Consider the following 15,984-nt stretch of genomic DNA (forward strand, 5'->3'; position numbering starts at 1 on the left):
GTCATTTAAATCATTGAATTTTAGAATAGTATGGGTTGGAAGTGCTGCTGCCCCAAAGCAAGATGAAAATGTAGAATGAGCAGAACAGAGAGCCCAGCTGTTCTCTGCTGCAAAAGGACTAATTATTAGAAGTCAAGTACTCAAACCCTCTATTTCTTATGATGGTGACACAGGATGACTTCTCCAATTAGTGAGAAGTCAAAGAAAGTGTTTGTCATTCACACCAATGTTCTGTTTAGACTTCACTATTAATGAGATGCTTGTCCAAGGAAAAGTAATTTTATAAGTCAGCATGGAGTCACTGGTAGATGATCACAATCCTTTTAGTCCAGATCACTTTCAAAATAAATCTGATAAATGAAAAATTAAAGCAAAAACTTGAATAAGTTATGTAGCATGAACACAAGTTTAGGGCTGTTAAAAGCTACTGAGCAAGTATACAGGAACTCAGTTATTAAAGATATTCTAGAGCAACATAAAACAGATCTAGTCAAAAGAAACTAGGAGGTTCTATTATGGGATTATATTTGCCAGCCAGACAGGGAGATTTTATGCCTTTGTCTGCTTTCATTGAGGAAGAACAATGGTAATTCTTTGGGCAAATACCTGTAAAACTAAATTTTGAAATTCGGCCTTAGATTTTGAAGATCTCTTAAGCTAGGACCAAACAACCAAATGCTTCCATTTCAATGGCAGATAGCGTATTTTGTGGGTAACTGTAGTAGAATATAGCATCATTTATGGTTGTTCATTATGCAATTCAAATCCAACCCATTTAAATACTCCTATACTGATGAGTGGAATTGTGTAAATAGTAGAATCACAGAATGGCCTGGGTTGGAAGGAACCTTTAAGGTTATCCCATTCCAACCCCTTGCCATGAGCAGGGACACCTTCCACTAGACTAGGCTGTCTCATCCATCCTGGGTTGGGATAAGCTACAGCTGCTCTGGGAAACCTATAGCAGAGCCTCATCACCCTCACAGGGAACAATTTCTTCCCAATATCCAATCTAAACCTACTCTCTGTCAGTCTGAAGCCATTCCCCCTTCTCCTGTCACTCCAAGCCTCTCTAAACAGCACCTTATTCCATATCTTGTGTGTTCTCCAAGGGGCACTTCTCTGGCAAATCCTGCTTATCTGTCTGGACCTCCTGAGTCACTGGAGAGGAACAAAGAAAGATCTCAAGGTGGTCCCTGTTCCTAGTAGGGCAATAAAGACAAATTTAACCTCTCTGAACCCAGGGGAGGGAAGAACTTGTGCCACCCCAAGTGGCCTTTGAGTGGCCCACCCCAACACCTCAAGGAATCAAGACTACCAATAAAAAAATCAAACACTTTTGAGCCTTGAAGAAAATTCAGCTCTAGAAAGGACAAATGAGGTCATTACAGTGGAAAAAGAATAAGTGAAAGTAAATGAGACCATGTCTGGTAGAAGAGAAATAAAAAAAGGAAAAAGTACTAAAGTCCCAGGATGTTCTGGCACATCTCTGAATCAACAGTCTGGGACTGAAAAAATGTAATCATACACCTTTACCAACTTCTTGGAAAGCAAAGAAATTTTCACCTTTGTTCTCACAGCTTACAACCTTAAACATGTTTAAAGTGTGCCTTCATGTGTAATCTTTTGGTGCAGCAATACCGAGTACTAAACAGTTTCCCAAAGAGCTGAGGGATAACATTCATTCTCCAGTATTCCTTCCCCAACTATCCTAATGAAATTCTCATCCTCCTAAGCACTGCTTTGGTTCTGTAACTTCTCTTCCTAAAGAAATTGATAGTCAATAGCTTAACTCCATCTAGTCCTAAAACTCCTGAATCTCCTGAGTATCTTCCTTCCCCCTTTCTTGCTATATTTCTCCATGGCAGGAGGATGGAATAAGACTATATTTAAGGTCCCTTCTAACCCAAAGCATCCTGTAGTTCTACAAGTCTCTGAAAATATTTAGGAGCTAAGACTGAAAGAGCAGAGGCTTGTTCATCTTAAACAAACAAGGGTGACAGGAATATGACATTGTGTTGAATTATGCTGAAAAGAGGACAGAAGTAATCCCTCTCTTGATCTTTGAAAGATAAAGTAAGGGAAAAAAAAAAAAAAGAGAGAGAGAGAAAAAAAAATTAACATGTAGCAAAGAGATTTAGAAACCACTAGGAAAAGCTTGTTAGCAGTACAGATAGAGAAGCATTAGAGTAGATTACCTAGGGAGAAATTGAAATCTCAACTGCTGGATTTATTTAGGAACAAATTAGACAAATATCTCTTCATAATGATTTAAGTAGAGTTGATCCTACAACACACTAGGGATGGCCCCTCAAGGTCCATTCCAGTCTTATTTTATGATTCTAAGTTCCTAATTCTTCAGCTTGTGCTGAGATTTATCTGGCACTCCTTCACTTGTCATAAACAAAGGATTCTTGCAGATCCCACTGTTCTGTCCACAGACTTCTACCACTTCGGGCCTCTTCATCACAGGACCTCACAAACCTATAGATTCTTTCACGGCATTTTACAAATCTTAAGCTAAAAATGAAGATTTTGTACTGTGTGTGATGAAATTGAATCATAGAATGTGTAGGTTGGAAGAGACCTTCAAGATAATCGAGTCCAACCCAGCCCTAATACTTCAACCGGACCATGGCACCAAGTGCCACATCCAATCTTTTGTTAAACACATCCAGGGATGGTGACTCCACCACATCCCCTGGTAGACTATTCCAGTACTTTATCACTCTTTACATAAAAAAACTTTTTCCTAATATTCAAACTATATGTCCCTTGGCACAGCCTGAGACTGTGTCCTCTCCTTCTGTCAGTGGCTGCCTGGAGAAAGAGACCAAACCCCATCTGAGCACAACCACCTTTCAGGGAGTTTTGGAGAGTGAGAAGTTCACCTCTGAGTCTCCTTTTCTCCAGGATAAACATCCCTCAGCTCCCTCAGTTGTTCCTCACAGGGTTTGTGTTCCCGGTCCCTCACCAGCCTCGTGGCCTCCTCTGGATGTGCTCAAGTGTCTCAACGTCCTTCCTAAACTGAGACACCTAGAGCTGGACACAGCACTCAATGTCCTTCCTAAACTGAAGGGCCCAGGACTGGACACAGCACTCAAGGTGCAGCCTCACCAGTTCATCAACATCACTACCATCCTATTTCATGAAGTCCATGATGTCAGTTGCTTTTCTCCTACGATGTTTGCGTTCTCCTGTTTGAGCTGAGCTCAGCTAGCAGGGCTGAAGACTTTTAGGTGGCTTGTTCTTGAAGGAACTATTCTGGAACATGAAAAGAATTGGATTCAAATCCTCTCAGCAAACCAAGACAGTTCTGAATCACTGATTCTAGAGACATCTCAGCATCTACTGCCAGGAGAAAGTCCAAAGTCTACCTGCTCTTAGTATGATATTTATTTATGATTTTAGTAACTGCACTGTCTTTAGGCAGGGTTAGAAATGAATCCTTGGAGGAGAGACAGTCATTAGAACAAACCAAAGGACAGAACAAGGAAAAAAATTAGGGATACTGTAAGTACCAGTGAACAAGTACATCTCATTTTCAGTTAATTCAGGCATGGCTGTAGACCCCATGGCTCATTGGAAAGCTCTTTCTGAAGAAACCCATGGCACTTATTGCTTTGAAACAGCTCTATTGGTGAGCACCTAGAGCTTGGGATGATGTACCTAAGCCATCACAGATGTCACCCTGCATGCAAAAATTGCTGATGGTACTGTAACCTGTGGCTGTCATCATCACAAAGAATTCTTGTCACACAAAATGAAGTAACATGGCAAAGTATTTATTCAGTGTCGTTGTGTTACTGCACACTATACAATGTCATATGGGCAATCTCAGCAAAACACGACCTGCCCTTACCTTATAATCCTTTTCAACATTCATTATTAATTTCAGAGTGCTGAACAGTAAGATATAGGTGAGGATTTCTTAAATAAACATTGATCCTCAAAACTGTATCAGTTACAGTCCTTTGTCTAAACAGCTACAGATTGCACTAGGCTGGAGAACTCTCAATAAGAAATCTGTACATCAGTGCTTATATAATATGCATCTATAGAATAATTAACACGGTAAATTTGCCCAGAGAGAGGAGACTTACTTCTTCTTCTTCCAGTCCAGTTAGATCCCAGAAGTAACTCAATCTCATCTGCAAACGCTTCCATTGTTCAAGGAACATGGTAGCTTTAAAAGAAATTAAACCATTTCAAAAATAATAAATCCAAAGCCTCGTGGCAAACATTTCTCTTGCTTACAAGCTTCAACCGATATTTGAATCCCATTAGGGTAGACCCTTTAAAATTAAACACTAAGAAACAGCCTCAGGCCCACTTCTTTTAAAGAAAGAATTCAAGCAAAGCATGGGAACAATAATTAGTGTATTTTATAAATAAAATACAGAAAGATGGAACATGGGTTGTCCAGAGCTACTGTTGGATTCTTGTCAGGGAATGGAATGGAGCCCATAACTGTGGATGTCCATGGAAAATATCTTCTCTCTTAATTCACCATGAAGCATTCTGAGGTGGGTTTAGGCTGCTACTGAAATAACTAGGATCCCCAGCAAGATGTAGAAAAAGATATTTTGAATTATATTACAATGGTGTGGTTAAACGTTTTTGTCCTTCATATACATGGTGATTTTGCCCTAAAAGACTGGACCCTGGTTCAACCTCCTGCTTCTCCTTTTTATTTAATAATAAGAAGGAACAGATATTTACTGTTGTCTCATATTTACATTCTCCTGGTTGTCCTCTCATAATTGCTGTTTCCTCAGTATAGCCCTTTTCCTAGTTGGTCATAACTTATGGACTTACAGATTTATTAGAAACAGCACTTATAAATCTTGGGTTGTGGACACTTATTTCCCCATAACAATACCAATACTAAACCAGTACATGCCAACTAAAAGCACCAAAACTCTACCAATAAAAGCTATACCTATAAACAGCTGGGGGCACTGTTTTCCATTTTCTTATGCTTCACATCACTTTTTCAGTAGGTGAAAAGATATTAAAAAAACACTATAGATCTGCTGTTAGATCACAGCAGTGTTTACATCACTTCGAACATCTCGTAGATAGACCCACAAGACAGACAAGAGTGGAGAACTCAGCTTCCCTTGACTGTATTTACAGTGTCAGATAACACTGAGAAAAGTGGGAACTCTGTGAAAATAACCCGGCTCTTACAAGTCATAATAATATGACAAGCCATAATCTATCCCAACAGATAGCTGCAAAGATTTACTTCACAGGTATCATCCCATCATATAAGAAAAGTGTCATTTAAATACAGGGCTGGCAGCACACTGAAAGCAAATCCAGACATTAAGTGACTAAGTTGCTATCTGTGTTCCTCCCTTACAGAAGAGAGAACATATAAAAGCTATATTTAGCATGGTTTGAAAACTCAAGGGTTTTTAGATATCCTAAATACAAAAACATTTGGTTATTTTATAGGGTGCTATTACTCATTCCATTCTTTCCTGTTATATGAAAACTCAGTTCCACATTTAGCTCTGTAAGAACGTACTTGGCTTGATGCAGCAGCTGCTCTGAAATCAGCACGTCTTCACTGACTTATACCAGCAGAAAAACTAAACTGACAGAGAGCAGGTTTTGGGTTGGATATTAGGAAGAAATTCTCCCCTGTGAGGGTGGTGAGGCCCTGGCACAGGTTTCCCAGAGAAGCTGTGGCTGCCCCATCCCTGGAATTGCTCAAAGTCAGGTTGGATGGGGCTCTGAGCAAGCTGGTCTGGTAGAAGGAGTCTCTGCCCATGGCAGGGGGTTGGAACTGAATGAGCTTTAAGGTCCCTTCCAACCCAAACCATTCTTTGATTCTGTAAAACTTCTAATAATGGCACTTGATGCTGAAATTCAGCACCAGGGCACCGGTGACATCAAGCCCAGTGAGCCAGGCATTACTGTGAATATGGACAATTGCAGCAGAACTGCTGGAATCCCAAAGACACTCCACAAGGAATCAGGCTCAGCTACTAAAAGCACGATTTCTTTTGAGATATTAACTATAGGAAGCCTTCTGCTTTCTAAAGAATGGGAGAAGACCAGTAAGGCAAAAGAATTCTTGTGCCCAACACTCTCACAAAATGAAGCAAAACACAGTTTCCTCTTTTAAAAATACAGCTGAAATAGGTGTATCAGTGAGCTCTGCCATTCAATAGATTTAGCTCTAGATATAACCAACACAGCCTCTAATAGCAGGGCAGCAAAATTTGGTGTAATCTAATACTTAACAGGCAGGCTGGGCAGAGTTAGTAAAGGCTCCATTATTTCTCTTTTCTGCTCTTTGTGTGTGCCGGCTGCATTTTCTTGAACTGACAAGCTCAGTTATCATGGTCCCAAGAACAGACTTTTCTAATCTGTGGGAAACATTTTTTGGAGGAGGGCTACATCTCTGAAAGAATTTTGTTATTCTTACATGCCTTTTTTTAAAAGCAGTGCATATGGAACTTTTTGTCCTGTTCTGTTCCATAACAGATTCTTCTAATTTGTCTTAGTGCAAGGATATATCAACATTTTCTTTTGCACATTGCATTCCTGATACCAAAATATGATTGTTCTGGATGAGGTTCAGTGGCAATTGTCATTTGCATGGGTGTAAAGTTTCTCTGTCAGGAAAATTATATTTTATTTATCTTAAGCTTCACAGCAGCAGGTGACAATTAATCTGCCAGTCTACCCTGTAATCTGAAGTAGTAAAATAAATTATTCTGAGAGAGTATAAATTCATCCTCTTTTTTTCTATTTCTCAGTCATAATTCTCACATATTCTCTAAAGTTTGCTCTAGGGCTTTCAGGAACTAAATAAAATATACTAAACTAAACTAAACGCTTCTTGCTTCCATGATGTGTTCTGTCTGTAAGTTCATTAAAAACCTTCTGCTGTCTTCACCCAATGCCAACCCACCAATCAGTCCTTTCTAAAACAAGCTGTAAAATCTTAATGGGCTTGCAAAGAATAACACACTGGCTGCTGAGGGATGGCTATAACACAATAACATATTTGCTCAGTTTCATATTAAGGATGACAATTTCATTTTGGGAACAATGAATAGGGAAATAAAAAATCGTTTTACGGTAGCAATAACACATTTAACTTTCACAATAAACAAGCTCTGGAGTAAAGGAGAGCAAAAGACCAGCAATAATTCATGCAAGCACAGTACACACACTTTTCAGGGCAGAGGTGAGGCCAGAAACAATAAGAGTAATACTACAATGCATTCATTCATGTTTATGAAGTGTTTTGATATCCTCATGGAGACAGGGATATTTGCCATTAAAGAAAAGCAAGCTTGTTTAAATGGGATATTCCAAAATATATTATAATTAAAATTATAATAGTCCCATTGCTCTTGGAATGCCATAAAGTTTTGATAAAATTATGTGACTGAGTTGTTCCACAAGGAAGTGGAACTGTGCTTAAATTAGACCCTTTCTGCTGTCCACATCATACCAATCCTCATATACATTCTGGTCTCAAATGCAGAAGGTATTAAAAGAGTGTGACATCTTGATGGAAAATGAAGAAAAATTAGGAAATACATGGAAAAGTTTAGAAGTGCCATTAATGGCACAATTTCCTCTCTGGAGAAAAGGGCTTCAAGATGTGTCAGGGGAGGTTCAGCTTGAACATCAGGAAGAATTTCTTCCCATTGGGATTGGAAGGGGCTGCCCATGGAGGTGGTGGAGTCACCATCTCTGGAGATGTTTAATAAACAACTGAACATGGTACTCGGTGCTCTGGTTTAGTTGACAAGGGGGAGATCAGTCAAAGGCTGGGCTTGGTGATCTTGTGGATCTTTCCCAGACATGATGACTCTGTGACTCTAAACACGGCAGTAGAGGAAGAAAGAAACTTTTTTTTCTTCCCTGAACTACACAATTCATTTACTCCAGAGCTTGTTGTTGACATTGATATTGCTTTCCCCAGTCTCAACACAGACATCTCTCCCTGGCCTTCTGAGGATTGCCAGCTTCCAAAAGCCACAAGGATCATGTTCAATGTAACAGCACCTTGTTATTCCAAGTCCAAGCATCAAATGTCATTGTTAACTTGCAGAGCAATACTCACCCCAGAGAGCCATGAAGATGGAGAAGAAAACCGTAGCAGGGTTGTCAAACAAGTGACTGGCTCGAGCAGTGGTACAGGCAGAGCTGAGGTTCCAGTAATCACAGAACTTGTCACACAGGGGGCACATGGTGAAGGCATTGCGTTGGTCACACATCTCCCTGCTGTGACAAGACAAGGACACAGGATCCTCTGAGTATTCCAGCTTGGAAATTATGGATGTGCAGTAGTGATATCGAGCAGCATATCACAGTTATGATGAGCTGTCTGCAATATATGTGGCCTGCACCTGCAGAGATCAGGAGCTGATCCTCAAGGCTCATTGCCATGGAAAATAATTTTTTAAATCTGTATAGGCACCTTACCAACAGGAAAATGATGCAACACTCAACCAGACTGATCACTGCACTGTGTTAGTGAGTTAAGGAAGACAACATCACTGAAGACTGAGGTTAACCACACTAAAAAAAACAAATTTTGCATCTCTGCACTCAGTTACATGATTTAATACAGATCAGATTTAAATCACTGAAAAGAAAGGCTGAAGTGGTCACAAAGGAAATTCAGTGCTGTTGTCAAAATCTTTTTATATGGTGGCACAAAAATCTGAAAGAAACTATTTTTTACAGATTTTAAGAGTCAACTATAAGGTTTTATTTTGATTCTCGGTATTTGCTATGTATGTATTCAATTTCTAAAAATCTTTGAAAAAAAATTTATCACTTTAACAAGTCAAACTTCTTGTCAGAGCTGAGAATGCTTTCAGTATTTTCCATAAGGTTTGGATGTGAAAGCCTTTCATACCTGCACAGTCTCACTTAGGTGAACTCAGAGTTGCCACATTGTTCCAACGATAGCTGGCATATGGTGATTGTGATTGTTCCTATATGGACCATCCTGAAATAGGTTTTTCCTTATGATTTTAAATGGAAAAAAAGGACTATTCAAGCTCTAATATGAACATGTTTATATTATATGGTTTGAAAAGCATGCAGCTGTTTCCAGCTCTCGTGTTGTTACAGTAATTCCCTATTTCAAAAGGCAGCAGAGGGTGCTGCAGATACATCTCAGCCATAAATCTCACCACAGTTTAAATGTTAGCACAAGCTTTCACCCCAACAAGCACCAATATTTATTCAGATCAAGCTAAGAAAACAGACCCTGCCTCGGATGTGGTGCTGTTCATCATTTACCTATCATTAACCTTGTCCTACTGCAGTGATTTTAAAAGCTGTCACTTCAGGGACTGTCATGAGTGTGATCAGCATACAAGTACTGCAGCATCCTGTCTCCAGCAGAAGTCAGACACAGACAACAAAGAGGGATGATTTTCTTTTTCACTGGGAAGCAAACAGTGTCACTTTGGCAGTTTTTGTGTAGTATGTTCCCAACAGGATACACAAAACTCAACATTATTTTGTGTCTAGAAGGGGAATACTGTGAAGAGCAAATATAGAATGGGTTGAGTTGGAAGGGACTTTAAAGATCATCCAGTTCCAACCCTCCTGCCATGAGCAGGGACACCTTCCACTGTCCCAGGTTGCTCAGATCCCCATCCAACCTGGCCTGGGACACTTCCAGGGATGGGGCAGCCACAGCTGCTCTGGGAAACCTGTGCCAGGGCCTCCCCACCCTCACAGGGAACAATTTCTTCCCAATATCCAATCTAACCCTGCTCTCTGTCAGTGTGAAGCCATTCCCCTTGTCCTGTCACTCCAGGCCCTTGTCAAGAGTCTCTCTCCATCTTTCCTGTGGGTTCCCTTCAGGCACTGCAAGGCCACAATGAGGTCACCCCAAAGGCTGAACAATCCCAATTCCCTCAGCCTTTCCTCCCAGCAGAGCTGCTCCATCCCTCTGATGCCCTTGGTGTCCCTGCTCTGGCCTGGCTGCAGCAGCTCCCTGTCCTTGCTGTGCTGGGATCCCAGGGCTGGATGAGCTCTGCAGGTGGGGCTGAGCAGGGAGGGGGCAGACTCACATCCCTTGATCTGCTGCCATTTGCTAAGTGTTGTAACTATTCTTCATCTTACTTGTACAAAAGATCTGATTTTAATGAGAATAAAGTGTTCCAGGAGTCATGGACAGTGTTTGCATTAATTTCACATTACAACTCTCTGATTGAGCAGTGAGCTATGTGCACTCATAAAAAGCAAATTAATATCTCAGAAAACAAACTCAATACAGTGGACTCACTGCACATTTCTTTTTCAGGAGGTGAGACATCAACCAATCAAATAAATGTGTGCCCTTCAAATACTTGTTCAATACCTCTGTGTTTGTTTGTAATGCTCTCAGGGTCGGTAATGATACATCACTGCTCTTCAGACAAGCTAAAATTCTCACTATACATTATTAAGAAAAACCAGTCTTATAATTTTCAAGTAACAAATCATGGATCACAGGTAACCTTACCTTGGAATGTCACTTTCAATGGTTATACATCCATATAGAAATACAATAATCCCAATTACTGAAGATGGAATGAGGAATTCTGTGTATAAACCCAGCCATGCAAAATAAAGTCCTATCTTTTCTCCAAAATACTTCCTGAAAAAGAGATAAAAAAGAAGATAAAGCACACATCAAAGGTATCATTTTCAATTGTGTTTTACAGCTACTAAACTGTCCCAGAAAGTTAAAATATGAATTGTGAAAGACATGAATGAAAATCTTCAGGATCTCAAAGACAAAAGGAACAAATGAAGGGGATGGTTTAGGCACTTGGAAGTTTGGGCTTCTCTGTTCTGAGAAGGTAGTCCTGGGTCATTCTTCTGAGCTGAAATTAAGCAGGTATCATTGCAATGCATAATATGTGTTCAGAGAAGACTGTGGTCTTTGCATCTGTGGAGGAAACATCAGAAAATACTTGGCTCTTCAGAGGAGCATTTTAATTTTTGCCCCTGTCATATTCCTGGATTTAGTCAGTGAGAGTCATAGAAATGACATCTATGGGAACAGAATGACAACATCCTCTAATATCTTAAAAGATGACTAAAGTTTACTTGCACACTTAGCACTGGCTTTTCTGAAAGAATATTTTTATCAGGTTAACAGCCCCTGGACAGCTGGTTAGAAAAAACAGTGTCTGCCCTAAGAAATAGCCAACTGCAGATGTTGATAAATAAGTGGTAGAACTCAGCTCAGCATCTTCGTGAATCACACTGGAAGAAATAAACTAAGCATGGATGAACCTCGCTGATCATTCCAGAGTACATTTAGGAGTGATTACAAATATTGCAAAGCCCAAAGAGCTTCGTAGATCTCAAGATTTGACCAAAATTTAGATAAAATACAACAAGGTTAAAAACATTTCACAAGACAGAGAAGATGATGGAGCAGTGTTGGACAGAAAGCAGCTATTCAGAGAGCACTCAGGGCATGACATGGAGTGTGAGTCAGTGAGACATTTACACTTTGATAGCAGCAAAAATTAAAATAAATTCATGACATCATGTGTAATAAAAGAATGACAAGACTTCCTCCTCATAAAGGTTGAGGATGATTCCACTTTGAGATTTTTTCCTGATCCCACTTACCTTAGGAAAGTTTTATCCAAGTTTAACACCCCAGACTTAAATTGTTCCTACCTAAAATGCTTAAAATGAGATTTTTGGGGGCCTAAACCAAAATTTTCTCGTCCAGAATTTGAGTCTAAGGGTCAGGGTCCTGTGCTCATGCCACAGGAGAGGCAGGGCAGGAGTGCAACCATGGCAGAGAGCCAAGGGACAACAAGACATGCCTCCACAGTCACTTCCAGCTCAGATGGAATGGATAAGGGAAGCAACAGTGAGGGGTTTTTATGACTACAGATCTTGCTGTTGTTCTCACACGATCACAGCTGCAGCTAACTCTGCAATTCCAGGCTCCCCCATGGAAAACTGGCAGTGCAATCCTGCCTATTTCAGTTTTGCCTTCCGTGAGTGCCTCTATTTTCTCATGTCTAACCAAACTTGCTTATGCTTTAGAAAGGATACATCCAATCCTAGAGGGGAAAGCAAAACAAAAGCATTTTGAGGTAATACACAGACATTATCCTCAGTATCCCATCCAGAAGCTGGGAAATTTCAGGAATCTTCTAGAAAGAGAGTACAGCCCCCACATCTGATGTTGCAAGGCACCCTAAGCCACAAACTGTGTGAAAGGAAATATGGCATTATATAATATAGCATATTTTATGACATGATAAATATAAATATTTGTGTTGCAAATACAAGCCATATACTCTGGGACTGCCCTCTGACCTGGCACATACCAGGTAATTTTGGAGGCAATTATGCAAAGAAGCTTTCCTTTATTTTCACATTTGAAAATAAATATATATATTTTTAATATACCTGTTCATTAATACACTATGTTGTTAACACATTTTAATGTGTTATTTTTTATTAATAAGAAGTGAAAGAAGAAATACTTGACTGAAATATAGAACTATCCAGAAGGTGCACAGCTTTTCTTCAAGCCTCCTGTGTGAGTCAACAAATAGCAGCAATGGTGTTGGAACAGCACAGGATAGAAGGAAACTCCATTTGCTCTCAAGTTTCCTTCTGTCGAGGAGTAAAAACCATAAATTTGACACTAAAGCAGGAAAAGGAGGACCAGAGGGAGATTAGTCTGATTGTGTCTATTCTGATTTTGCTTCCTTATTTGCAGAGATGGGCAATGGGCACAGCCAATAAAGTGTTTCAAATAGGTCAGAGCAGGCACAAAAAAATTGCCCACAATCTAAGCTGTTCAAAACTCTCTCTTCTTTTGACAAAGGGCCATAAATTGGCACAGAAAGATTTCAAATACCAGCAGCACTAAAGGGTAGCTGATAAGGGTCAGGGAAGTTGAAGTTTGTGGCTCAAGAAGCTTCTCCTCAAATTTTTAAGCCTTTCTGTGATAAATGTGATCCATAACCTATAAAGTGAAGGATTGTTGTTTGTATCCATGCCAAAAGAAAGTGAGAGGTGCTCAACAATGTCCTGGCAGTAGGGAAAAAAAAATAAGTTGCTAAGAAGAAAACTGCATTGTGTTTTGTGCACTTAACTGTTTTGAAAAAAGAAAATAACTAATATGCCCAACCAAGCACAGCCCACCAATGTGCCAGAAGAGGAATAATCTAAGGAGAAACAATGACAGAGCTTGGAAACATAATGAACAGTTTAAATATGAGTTTATCAAGTCAGAAGAACACTGGACATAGACATGTCATTTCTTTGACACACCTGAAGAACCCTCCTCTAGTTCCTCTGAATAGGAGTCAAGGCTCTGCAAACACCTGTGACCCCCCGTACAAACATCTACTGCAGCTGCTGCTGGATTCAGTAGTGAATGAACACAGAGAGGAAAAAATGTGTGCTTCAAGGGTTGAGGAAGATGTAAGTGAAGAAAAAGTGTTTTAACAAGTTTTTATATATTTACACCAAGAACTTGGCATGTTCTCTCATTTACATTGGGATAAAACCAGTCTGACTTTATTACTCTACAGAAATTATCCATGATTTATGCTGGCATGGCAAAAGAGGAGAACTGAGACCAGTCTTGCCCTACCTCAGCAGCTAATTCACATCTGCCTCACATACATCCAGGCAAAGCCAAGGACTAATCCTTTCCAAAGTGTGCTCATGGATACTGCAGAATGTCACACACAAAGCTCACACGATGTCCCTGGCATTGTGTGAGCTTTATTTCTGCATTAGGGAAATGCCCCTTTATATACACATGTGCCATGGAGGCAGGAGTTATTCCTAAAGTAAAAGGCAAATTACTTTGATAAAGAATGTGAACTGCTCCTATCAGGAGCAGCACCCAAGGCTTTTGTTCTGTGTTTTGATACCTCATAAGGTGAAATTTTGTGCCTTTCAATTCAGAAGACTTTATAAAGGTTAAATTAGTAGTGAGTAGTGAGTTCTCATGAACAAGAATCATGTCTTTGACAAAAGATTTGGTGAAATTACCCAAAACTCCTGAACAAGAGCTGCTCTTCCAGCAGATTATCAGAAACAGCATTAAAAAACTCCCAACAGCAGCAACAACCACCACCTGTAGAAAGTGTATTCCCTTCCAGAATTAGAAGTGTTGAGAAGGGCACAGCAGAAATGTTGACTGGGTTCCCTCTGCTTTGCCCATGTAACACTTAAACCAGACATCTGCAATGCACTTTTGGTCTGTCTGCTTGCAAAACCAACATCAAAAAGAATAACTGATTATTAAACCCTCCGCTTGCACATTGGTCACGGTGCTCCCGTGCCAAGTTGTGCAATTTATAAATAGACTAAGGTTTGGGGAAGGAGAGAGCAAGAGGAAAGGAAAAAAACCCTTCAGTTTTGACTCTGCAAAAAACAAGTGTGGGTACCTGGAATGTGATTAAAGCGTGTGGTGCGTGACACAGGCTGGAAAGAACTCCAGAGACCTTCAGGAACAAAAATAAAAAAGCGAGGAAAAGGCGCCGTGGACACTGAGTCACCTAAGTGGGAAATCTGCACAGAACTCTTCAGTTTTTAAATTTCCATACCCCACTCTAGGCCAGCTGTCACTTCATGTTTCCATTTCATTCCATCACCCCTTTGGTGGAGGAGTTGTTTAGATGCAGTGGTTCTATGCAAAACAAAACTGATTTACAGCTGCCACTTGGTTGGTTTCCCCTGTGCAAATGGTCGACTAAGTCACACATACTACTAATGCCTTCAAAATAAACTTATTTTCACAGTTTGGGGTGAAATTCTGATGTTTCTGCTGTTAGGGAGAAGGACAAGGGGTTTAGTTTCACGTTAGAACATCTTTACTGCCAAAGCTAGTTTAAAACTTTCTTTCCCTGTCCAGGTGCACATTCCCTTTCTGACCTATAGCAAAAGCCCCCAGGAACACAATTTGTTCTTTCAGGGCTTTTGAAACCAGAAGAAAACCTACCATTATGCTGCAGGTACAACTATGACTACCCTTAGAAAGTGAAGAGCAATTTCTACCACATGGTAATTTCAGAACACAGATATTTCCTTTACTTCTGAGATAATCCCACCATTGGAATTTTCCACTCAAAACTGCAAACTTATTTCATAAAGACTGCTGAAGTAGAGGGAAAGCCCCAGTCACCACAAGGTGATCAGGAACATTGCTGAACACTCCAAGATTTCACTCCAGGTAGAACTGCCTATGTCCAAACTTTTCTGGATTTGCCACTCTTTCTCCACTTGAAAATTTTCTCAGGGCAAGATTCAAGCATTTATTACAACCATCTGGGACACCTGGGTGGAATTACTGCTCAGCACTGAGGCTGCTGTGCATCCAGAGATCTTGGAGATTTCCACCATGGTTGTGCCTGACAGCACATATTCCATCCAGGAAGCCTCAAGAAGGAACATATCAGTGCTAAATCCAGATAGACACAGAGTGCACCAAATGGAGCAGGATGGAAGCTAAGAAAAGATCCTGGCAGAAGACAATCCTCCTGAGAACAATGAGCCAAGAGACTGTAAAACTTTTTTTTAATTAAAATTTTAGGAAGGGGAAAAAATAAAAACAACAGAACCTCAGATAAATGGCAATGAATCTGAGTTTGAGGTAGGTAAGGAAATGTCCTTCAGAAAGGCCAGCTGGTTCTGCATACAGAAAACAAAGAAAGGAGACTCTGTCCAGGGTAAATGCACTTTTTTTCCCTTATACTGGGTATAAAAATCAAGAATGTCCAGTAGAGAGTGATTAAAAGTGGTTTTTTGAATAGAGTTTAGAACCTGACCCTTTTCCTCTGAGAACAGAATGAAAAAATGTGCCACCAGAGCCATTTAATCAAGCCCTTTTCATTAAAGTTCTTGCTTGAAACATTACCTAACAAATATTTGTTGTGTCCCCCAATGGCTCTTAAGTTTGGAGTCAAACTTACCTAAATTATAGATATATTTATCTTTCAAGGC

General features: G+C 40.1%; 1 protein-coding gene across 1 annotated transcript in view; it reads right to left on the minus strand.

Annotated features, from left to right (window-relative positions):
* Positions 1-15,984, minus strand: part of ANO2 (anoctamin 2) — a gene marked incomplete at both ends in the record, with an annotated part of 139,386 nt that overhangs the window by 76,727 nt on the left and 46,675 nt on the right. The window contains 3 exons of the mRNA XM_083860118.1: positions 4,104-4,186; positions 8,099-8,259; positions 10,505-10,639. Of these exons, the coding sequence (XP_083716244.1) occupies positions 4,104-4,186; positions 8,099-8,259; positions 10,505-10,639 (379 nt within the window). The remainder of the gene's footprint in view (positions 1-4,103; positions 4,187-8,098; positions 8,260-10,504; positions 10,640-15,984) is intronic.

This window comes from Zosterops lateralis, assembly GCF_965231275.1.
Source record: "Zosterops lateralis genome assembly, chromosome: 4".
Classification (NCBI taxonomy): Eukaryota; Metazoa; Chordata; class Aves; order Passeriformes; family Zosteropidae; genus Zosterops; species Zosterops lateralis.